This window comes from Prionailurus viverrinus, unplaced genomic scaffold (assembly GCF_022837055.1).
Source record: "Prionailurus viverrinus isolate Anna unplaced genomic scaffold, UM_Priviv_1.0 scaffold_40, whole genome shotgun sequence".
In the NCBI taxonomy this organism is placed as follows: Eukaryota; Metazoa; Chordata; class Mammalia; order Carnivora; family Felidae; genus Prionailurus; species Prionailurus viverrinus.
This window is the reverse complement of record NW_025927608.1, coordinates 4,040,289-4,052,501: the sequence shown is the minus strand read 5'-3', so window position 1 is coordinate 4,052,501 and position 12,213 is coordinate 4,040,289. Positions and strand designations below refer to the sequence as shown.

General features: G+C 59.1%; 1 protein-coding gene and 1 long non-coding RNA gene across 4 annotated transcripts in view; one reads left to right on the top strand and one right to left on the bottom strand.

Moving 5' to 3' along the window:
• Window positions 1-226: 226 nt before the first annotated feature.
• Window positions 227-6,130, bottom strand: LOC125158984 (uncharacterized). The gene is made up of 3 exons (XR_007149628.1): window positions 5,863-6,130; window positions 1,822-2,079; window positions 227-987 (listed from the first exon to the last, which is right to left on the bottom strand). It is a non-coding gene; the product is annotated as an uncharacterized LOC125158984 (long non-coding RNA).
• A 3,033-nt stretch (window positions 6,131-9,163) lies between these two features.
• The window catches only part of TBC1D2B (TBC1 domain family member 2B), a 65,238-nt gene continuing 62,188 nt past the window's right edge, over window positions 9,164-12,213 (top strand). For 2 of the 3 annotated variants that reach the window (XM_047846768.1, XM_047846767.1), the window contains exon 1: window positions 9,164-9,506. In XM_047846768.1, the coding sequence (XP_047702724.1) occupies window positions 9,189-9,506 (318 nt within the window). In that variant the 5' untranslated portion in view covers window positions 9,164-9,188. Of the gene's footprint in view, window positions 9,507-11,638; window positions 11,710-12,213 lie in introns of those variants that run through there. The other variant, XM_047846769.1, reaches the window with a different exon arrangement.

Below are 12,213 nucleotides of genomic sequence, written 5' to 3'. Positions count from 1 at the left end.
AAGTCCCAGTGATGGCGCTGGGAGTCTCGGAAAGAGACAGAACCAGCCGCTACTTTGACCGTGAGCGTGCCCTGACCTCACGGCTCTGAATCGCGGTTGTTAGAGCTCCACGTGCTCATCCCAGGTCAAGATCAAAAGCCTCTGGCGGCCGTGTGACGCACACAGTCATGAAACTCCCCACCCCCCCCCCCCCATCTCGGAGTCTCCGTTTCCACGTCCACAGAAAGGGTGCCAGGCGGTCCAGCCGCGCCCCCCAGGGACGGAGAGACATCCTCAGGGCGTGTCCTCTGCACAGGGACAGGCGCACCGGCCCCACCAAGTGCTTCCGGAGGGTCGGCTACTGGGCACATCACCTTCAGGAACAGTTAATTTCCAGCCTTGATAGCGAGGCTCCAGCCGGGGGGCCCGGGACCGACACAGGCACACAGGCAGTTCTAACCGGCCCTCCTGCCACAGATACAAGTCTGGAAAATACTGGGCTCAGAATGGAAATCCCAAGGACGAAAATTTTCTACATGGGGACGGGGGCGTGGGGGCGGTGTGTGGGTTATATCTTTATTTTCCCTAATCTCGAACTGAAATTCAGCAATTTCTCCCATGACTAGTGCAGAGAACAAGGCTCATTCGTGCTCACGTCACCTGTGACTTTGTCACCAACAGAAATGACGAGACGTTTGCATGTCCAGCTACTGCAGACATGTGGAGATGCTGCATTTTTCTCCTCGTTCCGTCAAAAGGATAGTAGTTGGACCCGACGCGGGGTCTTGTTTTTTAACGCGCTAAGAAAGAAACACGGCGTTTCTACACCACAGATATTTCACCAACCCTATTCCAGGGTAATTGATCTCCACCCTAATGCTATGTTCTTTACTACGCGTGTTTGAAAACACTTTTCCGAGAAGAAGCGTGCGGACTTCACCGGGCACCAAGGGGGCCCGGGGCTCAGCAAAGGTGAAGGAAGCTGGGGTTTACTGCCGGAGTGGAGCCCTGCAAGTATTCAAATGCAAAGAAATGTGTTTCTACAATTTTCCATCAGGTTCTGTCTTCCCACCTCCCTTTCAGGCACGGCACCCTGGTGAGCAGAACCTGGTCGTTTGCATGAGAAGACAAAGGCCGTTTGTGACAGAGGGGCCGGGGCCAGGGTTCTCAAGTCAGGCAAACAGCTGGGAGCCTGTGTCTGTGCTCAGAGGAACCCCGGGCCCAGGTCTGGCGGCATCAGGAGCCCCCCGAAGGACTGGGGTGGGTGATCTCTGATGGTGCTTCGCACCCCACTGCTCAGCCTTGCCCCCCACCCCCACCCCGCCGTGACCTGTGCTTACCTTTGGGCCGGGCCAGGCACAGAGGTGACCCTGGCGTGGCCCTGCCCCTTACAGTCCCTCTCCTCGGGGTGCCCTGAGGGGCACAGGCTCTAGGGTCACACTGACGGGCCTAGGACCCTGGCCCCTTGCTGGCTCTGCGGCTTTGAGGGGGTGCTTAACCTCCCCGCTCGGCGTCTCTATCAACGACGGAGGGGAGAAGCCCACCCAGCAGGGTTTGGGGACTCAGAAGCCGATCCAGGTGATAGGGCAACAGGAAGGCAGCTGCATCTGTCGGCTGGGGAGTCTTCCGAAGCCACGTCTGTCTGTCTGATCAAAACCTCCCCGCGCTGGGCTCTCCTCCCCGGGTCATGCTCCTCCCGTAGGACCCAGGGATGCTCATGGGCCATCCAGGAAGTGACTCCTGACTGTGGGTGCCTAGCTCGCCCTCCTGGGAGGCCACCCCCAGGTCTGCCGGGCCGTTCCGCCCGAGGACCCCACACCAGCCCTCCGTGAGTCCACGTACCGGGGACGGGATGCCAGCGAGGCCTTTTCAGGGAATCCTGGTCATGCGTGTGGCCGTTTTCACACCCTTGATATCCTGGCAGTGGGCACGGATTTGCTCCCTAACACGAGGGGGTGGAGAACAAACAGGCCGTTTTCTTTCTTCTCAAATTGTCCGCCTCAGTCTCCACTCTCCTCTGTGCCGAGAATGGGCCTGGCTACGGTTAGACGCTCAACAGGCATGTTTTAAATTATTCCGATGCATGATACACCCACATGCCTTTAAAAAATAAAAAAAATATTAAAAAGTTGGCACGCCTGGGTGGCTCAGGCGGTCGAGTGTCTGACTTCGGCTCAGGTTATGAGCCGGGGGCTCAGCTAGTCGGTTCGAGCCCCGCGTCGGGTCCTGTGCCGACAGCTCGGAGCCTGGAGCCGGCTTCGGATTCTGTGTCTCCCTCTGTCTCTGCCCCTCCCCCCACTCACACTCTGTCTCTCACTCTCTCAAATGCAAACATTAAAAAAATTTTTTTAAAATATATTAAAAAGTATCCATAAAAACATTTCCCCCCCAAGCATTAAATGCCGTTGTGCCCAGGTCCTCCTCGACCCCACAGGCACTTCCCTTTCCTGACCGTCCTTCCTGGGTTGCTCTGTGCACGACCAAGTCTGTATGTATGTCTCCTCTCTTACATAAAGGGCAGGGTCTACATGGTGCTTAGTGCACGTCCAGAGGTTTGCTTTGTAAAACACGTTAATTCTGTACCTGGGAGCACGGCTGCAAGAGGACTCACGGGGCGGCTACGGTTTCCTCGCACCGTAAGTTTTGTAACTCGCCCCCACGTCCGGCTCTGTGCTGACAGCTCGGGGCCTGGAGCTGCTTCAGATTCTGTGTCTCCCTTTCTCTCTGCCCCTGCCCTGCTCATGCTCTGTCTCTCCCTCTCAAAAATGAATAAACGTTAAAAAAAATTTTTTTAAATTAAAACAAATTAAAAAAAAAAAAAAGCAAAAAAACCAAAACGTCTGTGACCCGAATGAGGAAACACCTCCAACCCAAAACAGTACTGGCTCTGAAGTGCCAAGAGAAAGTTGTAAAGTCACAATGAATACGTGTGTGAGTAAACGTCTATGCGATGGACTATTCATGGAAGGTTCATCGCATTCGATGATGGTTTGGGGGTCAGATTATCTGACCCCACCAGAGTCCCCGAGTGTGTGGGAAAACTGCCAAGACATCATCACCAGTTGTCAGATCAATGAATTCTCAAAGCCAAATCGTTCCAAAGCAAATGCATAAACATTTTCCCAAAAGCTCAAAGCAAAAGAAATATGTGCGTATGTTTACACACAGTTTATCATGTAAAATGTGACTGCCATTACAAAATTAGACACATTTGCTACGAAGTGATAGGAGGATTCCAAAGAGCGCCTCGGGCCTCCCACGGTCTTAAGGGCACGGCCCGCGCACCTGCTCCACAAGCCCCTGCTGTGGGCTCCTGACCACCGAGCTGTGGGCTCCTGACCACCCAGAGGGAAGGGAAACCCCCTCAGACCAGCGGGCTTCCCCGTCGACTGTCAGTTTTCACGGCAAAGACGAGTTAATTTCTCTATAGATTATCTGGCCTCCCCAGTGAGGAGTTCTGAGCCCGGCACAAAAATGAAAATCTGCAGGATTTGCATGCTGTGTGCTCGTGAGGCCTGAGTGAGGGACAGCCAGTGCGAGGCCAGCTTAGGGCCCACCGGCAAGAGCAGGGCTCTAAGAGCACATGTTAAGAACACTTGTTGGGGTGCCTGGGTGGCTCAGTCGGTTAAGCGTCTGACTTCGGCCCAGGTCACGATCTCGCAGTTCATGGGTTCAAGCCCCGTGTCGGGCTCTGTGCCGACAGCTCGGAGCCTGGAGCCTGCTTTGGATTCTGTGTCTCCCTTTCCGTCTGCACCTCCCCCTTTTATGTTCTGTCTCTCTCTCTCTCTAAAATAATTAAAACATTAAAAAAAAAAAAAAAAACGATGGTGGGGCACCTAGGTGGCTCGGTCAGTTAAGTGTCTGACTTCGGCTCAGGTCATGATCTCACAGTCTGTGAGTTCGAGCCCCGCGTCGGGCTCTGTGCCGACAGCTCGGAGCCTGGAGCCTGCTTCGGATTCTGTGTGTCTCTCTCTCTCTGCCCCTTCCTCGCTCATGCTCTGTCTGTCTCTGTCTCAAAAATAAAAATAAAAACATTAAAAAAAAAAAAAAAAGAACACTTGTGCTACTGCCTCGGAGGCCAGATGGCTGCCCTGGGGCCCGGCACGCAGGACACCTGCCCCCTCCCCCACAGCTGGGACAACAGCCCGACAGCGGGTCTGTAAGGATGCTTGGGTCCCTACTGTGCGCCAGGCACGTCAAACACAAGCACACACGATTTCACGTTTGCCTCAGGCACTAGAGGTGGACGACGGAGCCTGCTTGTCTCCACTGTGAGGACAGGAAACTGAGACCCGGGACTAGAGACAGATACGCTGCAACCGCCTGCCTGCCCGCCACTGCCCCCGCCCAGGCCTCTTGCCCTGCTACTCAAATTCCGTGCGCACCTCAACAATGCATCGAGTCAAAATTATTAGATATTTAGCCAACATTTCAAACTTCAAAATACAAAAGAAAGTCAGATAGCCTCTTTCGGGGTGTCCTTACTGGCTGTCATCACACCCTGTCTTCAGGGGGCTCCCTCCCAGCTCCTGGCTCCTCAGTGCTTGGCTTGCGTGAGCATCTCTTAAACTCCTTTTGGAGGCCCCTTCACTGAATCAGGGTGGTGTCTGAACTCTGTTCGAACAGCCCCTCTTCGAGTGGTCACTTGAAATGCCCCCACCGCCCCGGCGGGCCTCACAGGCAGAGAATTCGGTGCCTAGACGTTGTGTGAGGAGGGGGGTGGAATCTGAGGGCAGGGGGCCTGGGGAGAGGAGCCCCGAAGGCAGGTGGGCCCGAGTCCCGAGCACAGAGCCAGGCTGAGGAGCAGGACAGGAAACAGGAAGGACCCAGGGCCTCTGCCGGCACGGCCTCCCTCCCTGCCCCACCGGGGTCCAGTCCTCACCTGCTCCCTGGGCTGTGTGACTCCCCCTAACTCCTGTGCAGGCCCCGCCCCCTGCCAACCCTCTGCCCTCCACGGGCTCCCGGGCCTCCGCCTGTCTGAGCCCTGGTGCCCTGGCCCCCCCTGGGGCTGGGAGGGTGGCCAGCGCCCCAGGCGCCCGCCCTCTGGGAAAGGGAACCACGATGTGTGGAGATTTGCCTGCCCATTTGGTAGGGAAACGGGACCTCCTGGAAGCCAGAGTCTGCAAACCCGGGCTCAGAGGGTCCCTGGCGGGGCTCCTGTCTCTGCGGCTCCCCCGCCCGCCCGGGGCCAGCACCCGTGGGAGGTGGAGGCAAGGAGCCGGGGCTGGAGACTTGCTGAGGTAGCCACCACCCTGGGGACTCACTGAGCACTGGATGCCGTGCCAAGCACTCCACGTTTGTTAACTTAAGCTGTACGACAGCTCTAGGAGGTAAACGCCACAGCTGGCCCCATCCTGCAGATGAGGAAACCAAGGCGCAGGCAGGTGGGGGATACGCCCGGAGTCACACGGCCCCTCCCTTACTTTGGCCCCCTCCCACTGGCCCTATCAGGGCAGGAGGCACGAGACCTAGTGGGAGCATGTGGACAGCCTTCTTCCCAGAGGGGGTCTCCCTGTGGGGGGGGGGGGAGGGGGCTGTTCCCTGGTCACTGCAGCCTCTGCTCTGCCACCTGCCTGCCCCGTTCTTCCTGTTCCCTCTCCAGCACCGCCCCCTGGCCTGTGAGCTCCAGTCCCCTCCCCGACCAGGACAGCTTCCTCCAGACATGCTCTGGGGTTAACAAGGCCCTACCGAGACAGTGCCTGACCTCCAAATAATAGAGCCATCTCTGTGCTCTATGCCTCAGGGACAGGGGTGCCCCATCTGTGCCGTCTGGCCCGGGGAGCTACGGGAGGAAGACCACAGGCCTCACGGCTGTGCCTCGGGCCACTGATCATTTCCCAGCAGGCAGGACAGGGCCCCTCGTGGTACGGGTGGGAAACGTACCCGCAGCCCAGAGAGGGCACACACGTGTCTAAGGACACACAGCATGCCAGGTGGTGAAGCCTACTTTCCTTTCTGGACTCCCCACTGGACCGCGAGCTCCTCCTGTGGCTGGCTGGCATCTCTGGGGTCTGAGAGGCACAGAGGCTCTGCGTGGCTGGGCCTCTCACCCCATCCCTCTCGAAGGAAACGGGCCCAGGATGAATCACTGGCTGTGTGTTCTCCCGGGGCTTGCCCAGAGGCTGGCCATGTGGGAGCAAGTTCACTGCCCAAATTTCCCCTTTTCGGTAAACAGCAGCCACTTCCTCCTGGGCTGGCCACTTCCTCTGGTCACTGGGCTCCAAGAGGCACCAAGCACGCCTGTCCTACACACAGGGGAGGGATGCAGGCCGCGTAAGGCTGCCCCCTGCCCAACAGGACATTGATATGCAATCTCAGAGACTCTGGGAACTGCAAAATGTCCGTTCAAAAAAGGGTTCCAAGGGAGAAATCAGGAGCCAGCAGAGGCGGGGGGGTGGGGGTGGGGTGCTGGTTAGAAAAGAAGGGAACTGGCCTCAGAGTCTCCATGTAGGAAGGCCTTCGGAGGGGGGAGAGTCTGGTTCAGCATTTTACATAAACTGTAAAAACTGTGCACGTGGAGGGTGGGGGAGGTGCCGCAGGACGCGGGAGGGGCTCCATCCTGCAGCCCTTCAGCTTGAGGCCCTCAGGAACGAGGCCTGACACAACGCGGGGTTTGTTCGTGGAAAACCAGCACAGTAGAGCGGCCGTGAGACAGTGTGCAGGCCCAGTGGCCTGGGAGAGGTCTGGGGGGGGGGGGGGGGTGGGCGTCGAGAACGTGTTAGGGTTGGTCCTGGAGGCTCCGGCCACTTCCCCAGGGACTCTGCTGAGATGTTGTGGCCACTTGGCCCCTCAAGGGGATTCAGGGTGAGGCTGAGCACTCCCCACTCCCCGCACAGGGCCACATTCTGGGCCTGGACAGGGCACTTCGCTCCCTAGACTCTGCAGGCCCAGTGCCCGGCTCTGTGGCTTTCAAGAGGCCCACGAACTGTCTGTAGCCGAGGACAAATATACCCGAGCTCCAAAACCCAAGAGGAGCAAAATCCAAATTAATAAACACTTCATTAGATGTCTACAAAGCGTGACATTATGTCAGCATCACAGTAATCATAAAAACGTCACTCCTGGGGCACCTGGCCGGCTTGGCCGGTGGAGCGAGCCATTGTTGATCTTGGGGTCGTGAGTTTGAGCCCCGGGTTGGGTGTAGAGATGACTTAAAAAACTTTAAAAAATGTCGCCCCCTTGGAAAACCATGTGTAGGCTGGATTTCTCTCACTCGCCAGGGTGCCCACACAGACACCACCATCGCCAAGAAATTGTTCGTCAAACATAAACTAAAATGGATTCCTCACGGTCAGACAACAACAAGATCACAATTATAAAAATTCCTTCAAAGGTTTTTAGAGCAAAGTTTATCACAGGACGTGGGGCATTTGAACATGTTCGCTGCGGTGTGGGGTGTGGGGTGTGGCCCCGCACAGGGAACAGGGCACCACTGCTGCCCCACGGGTGACGTGGGAGGGAGTGGAGGCTCTGGTGCGGGACGGTCACGCTCGGCGGGTCACAGAGGCCGACCCGGGTCGGGTCCCGTCTGTCCGGCTGGGGGCTCAGCCCTGTTCCTGGGAGGGGGCCTTCCTCATGCTTCGCAGAACTCTGTCTCTGCCACAGGCCACGGCCGCCCCACATTTGCAGAATTGGCCCACAGGGCTGAGGACAGTGGCTGTCCCCTGCTCTTCCCTGTGCCTCCTGCAGCCACGCGGATCTAGTAGGATCCAGCCCTCCCAGCTGGTCCCTTTCCCGTAGGATTTCCCGGTCGCGTCCCACACTGCCGCCTCACCCTGCAAGCCCATTAGTCACTGCCCCTCTCACCCATAGGGCGAGGCCCAGTTGGAACTTGGTTCCCCGACTCCACAGTGTGGCCCATCCCACTCCTGCTCTCTCGCCTCCCCCATGCTGGCTGGTCTGCTGCAGGACTGCCCTCTCAGACGCTGCTCAGGACAGTCGTGTTCACTCTACAACGACAGTAATGACAGCTGGGACCTATGGAGGGCCTACTATGTGCTAGGCACGTGCTGAGCACTTTGCTGTGCATTTCTCCTGTAACCCTCACAAGGACAGTAGTACGAACTGTATTATCCCCATTCCCTGGGTGAAGAAGCTGAGACTCAGAGAGGTTAAGTAACTTGCCCAAGGTCACACCTCTGGTTAGTAGCAGAGCTAGAAGACGGATCCCATCAGTCTGACTCCAGAGACCACCCTCAACACCTGTGTTTTGTGCTCAAAGAGAACCCAGGGCATGAAGGTGGGGGCCACGCCCGGCAGATCCTTGGGGTGGGGGTGGGGGCGCCCACCAAAGCTATGTCCCGCGACAGTGAAGGTAGGGGGCATGTCTGGCTGGCCGAGCTCTCTCTTCCCGGAAACTGGTGGTGCCCTGCCCATCTCAGAAGGCTCAGCTCTCCGCCTTTTACTGAGTCTGTTAACGGACCTGTGTAAAAAAACGCGGAAGGAAGACGGCGCGGTGTTTGCTTTGAGTTGGCCCTTTCAGAAACTCGGCTATTACCTTCCTCTTTCAGCGGAAGTGCACTTGGCACACGTGCTCCACTGGTCTCAGGTGCACGACAGTGACCCGCCGGTGTCGCTGCTACATCAGCACCGGCTGTTCCCTGAGCTGCACCTGGAAGCCTGAACACCCCCATCCCCGCCCCCCTCCGGCGAGCGCCAGATTCTTCTCTGCTCCGACGTTGTGTCTCCGTGTGTTTTTCAGTTTGTACACGAGGGCCTTGGGTCCACGTTGTCGCCACCGGCAGGGTCTCGTCGTTTCTCACGCTTCCTCTCTTCTGGCGGCGGCCGGTCTGCACGGTCGTGGCCTCTACCGGGCCGCCCCGCCCTCCGCGACCGTTCCCCGGGGCCCCGCCCCCCCAACTCCCGCCGTCGGCCGCCTCCCCGCACCCCGCCCCCTCCCGCAGGTGCTGCGGGCCCCGGGCGAATGGCGCGCACAGGCGGCCCGGGGCAGGTGCCGCGGCCCTCGTGCCCCCGCGCAAGACGCAAGCTCCCCGCAAGGCAGGGTCGGGGACCGCCACGCTCGCTGGCGGAGTCGGCCCCGGGACGGAGTCGGCGGGGGCGGCGGGGGCGGCGAACTACAAGTCCCAGGCGGCCTTGCGCGCCCGCGGGCCGTGCGCAGCGGCGGGGCGGGGCGCGCGGGGGCGGCGCGGGGGCGCGCTGACGGGGGCGCGCGAAGCCGGGGCGGCGGCGGCGGCGGAGGCTGGGCGGCGATGCCGGGGCCCGGGGCGCGGGCCGAGGAGGAGGAGCGGGAGGGCGCGGCGGCGGGGCCGGCGCGGCTGTGCGGCTACCTGCAGAAGCTGTCGGGCAAGGGCCCGCTGCGCGGCTACCGCAGCCGCTGGTTCGTGTTCGACGCGCGCCGCTGCTACCTCTATTACTTCAAGAGCCCGCAGGACGCGCTGCCCCTCGGCCACCTAGACATCGCGGACGCCTGCTTCAGCTACCAGGGCCCCGACGACGCGGCCGAACCCGGCGCCGAGCCGCCCGCGCACTTCCAGGTGCACAGCGCGGGCGCCGTCACGGTGCTCAAGGTGGGAGCGCGCCCCCGCCCCTCCGGCACCCAGGTCGCTTCGCGGCCCCCGCCCCCGGCGTCCCCGTCCCTCCTTGGCGACCCCGGCGCGGGCGCCCCCGTCCCTCCCCTACGCCCGCCCGTCCCTGGAGTCCCCTCCCCTACCGCCCCCGTCCCGGGCGTCCCCGGCCCTCCCCGCCCCTGGCGCCCACGTCCCTCCCTTCCCCGCCCGCCCCGGGGCCCAGCGGACCCGGGCTTGGGGCTGCGGGCTGCGCAGTGCCCGGACCCGTCCTTCGCCCCCGCCGCTCTCTTGGGCTCCCCGCGCCCTCCCGGGAGTTCGCGACTGAGGGCTCCTCGACTGGCCTGGGTTACGACCCCTTTGTGCCTCCGCTGCCTCTTTTGTAACGTGGGGGTAACGGTGCGTCTCCCTCGTGGGGCGTGGGGTTGAGTGGGATCCGCCGGTTGCCCTCGCGCTGCACACAGTCGGGGGCGGCGGGGCCCTTAGAGGTCACTCACTGCAGCCCCTCCTGGCGGGCAGGGGCGCTCTGTCGGGGTCGCACAGCCCGAAAGTGGCGGAGCCTGTTTTCTTGGGAGAGGTGGGAAGGGGTTGCTTTAACCGGGTCCGCCCGAGCGAGGCTTCCTTAATCTTGTAGCCGAGACGAGGCTTCCTTAATCTTGTAGCCGAGACGGGGTGGGAGACACACAGGCCTCCCCGCCCTCAGGTCCCGGGGGCCCTCCTGCTGAAGTCTGCATCTCCTTCCTGGCCTCGGCCCCCGCCCCCCTCCCCCGAGCCCCCACCCTCAACCGTCTTCCGTCGCGGAGCAGCAGGGCTGCGCGGGCCCGGGCCAAGTGCAGAGCGGCGGGGGCCTTGAGGAGTCCCTGGGCCTGGTGAGCGCACAGCTGTTGCCGGACCTCCGAGCCGAGCCGGCAGCAGCTGGAGCTGGAGCTGGAGCCATTCTCAGAGCCGCCGCTGCTCAGCTGTTGCGGTTCAAGCAGACTCTGGGTCCTGGGTTCTTCCAGGCCCTTCCACACCGCTCCAAGTGGGTGCAGACGGCCTGTTCCTCCAGAGGAAGCCAGGCAGGGCTGCAGTTCAGCTCAGGCTGACTTAGAAACCGTTTGTATAAACTTGGGAATGACTCCAGGAGCACCCGGACTTGTGCCAGAGAAAGGCCTGTCCTCACTGCGTGTGGACCGCCCTGTGTCAGATGCATTTACTGTGGGATTGTTTGTTGAAGAACGAAATAGAGCATCCTCTTTCAGATTGTCTTAGAGGACTTCCGAGTCCTCTATGAGGTTTGTTGTTTAGAAAAATGCGAATAATGTTGGTGTGGACCTGAGTGGGGCTTTGAGGTTGAGCCTGAAGACTGTGGTGGGAGAGGTGAGTGGTCTGGAACTCGCCCGGGTCTGCCGTGCGCTTGTGCTGGGCGGCTTACGCCACCCGTCTGTCCCAGTGTCCTTTTCAGTCCAGGGAGAGTCTCCTCTTCCTCGAGTTGTGAGCGTCCAGGAAATGTCGTGGGAAATGGCTGGCGCAGAGCGGGCACCACGCGGCAGCCACGTGAAACAAGCAGTGTCCGTGGCCAAGTACATGGTATGGTCATGTGACAGACAGAGTATTATGCAGCAGTGAACGTAAAGAAACAGCTGTCGACACGCTTGGCTCGTAAAACTGAGCAAGAAAAGGTTACGGAATGGTTGCACACAGACGGTACCGTTTACGGACCGGTTAAAAAGGTCACGCAGATGTCTGTGTGCTGAGTGGTGGCCGCGTGGGGTGATGAGCCCCGGACTCAGGATGGAGTTTACCCCTTGCCGTGTTTACGTCTGGGACGGGTGGTGGGTGCACCGTGCTTCTTACGGTATTCTGTCCACCTTTGTGTGCATTCAGAGTATTTTAAGGAAGGAAATGAGTTTTGATGTGGATTTCATGTGGATCACCGACTGGGACGAATCTGTAAAGCTGAGGGTCTGCCTTACAAAAACCGTGGGAATGGAGACACAGGCAAGGCCGGGTTCCAGAGTGGGGGCTCACTTGGAGGAGGAATTTCGGCGTATAGTGATCACTTTTGAGCTGCGGGCGTAAAACTTCTGTGGTGGTAAAAGTGGAAATTAGTGATTTATGTTCCTCCCGCTTTTCAGGTCCGAGAACTGATTCCTGTAAGAGCTGACGCTTCGTTTCAGGGTCCTCGGCCATGGGGGAGCCTCTGACTTGCAGAGGGGAGCCTCAGGTTAGTGAGGAGGCTTTGGCTTCGGCTGGTTGGGTATCATTTTACAGATACCATTTCTTTTGACAGATGAGTTGAGGAAACGAAAAATCAGCAGTTTGCGTACTGTGTTCTCATGTGTTTCTTGTTTTAAAGCGTCTGTCAGCCCTCTCTGGCAGAGCTGTGGTTTCGCTGGCTTTTTCAGAACGTTTTACTGCTTGCGTCTTAACGAAAGCTGATACTGGGATTTCTTGCTAAACTTCTCTATTCCTGAATTCAGGGATCTGGTCCAGCGCCTTATATTACAGATTTTACAAGGAATGGAGGCCAGAGAGGGGCTGTGATTTGCCTGAGATTGGAAGCTAGACTCAGACCCTCTTTGGAAGTAGAGACTCCGGGAATAGTTGAGTGTTCAAAATGCAGAATATCTAATTGTGTTATCTGTTCTGACAAGTGTACCTTCTTTGACTTTGAATACCAGTGGTTTGGGATTAGATAAGGGGTAGTGGTTTTCCCTTTACTGCATTT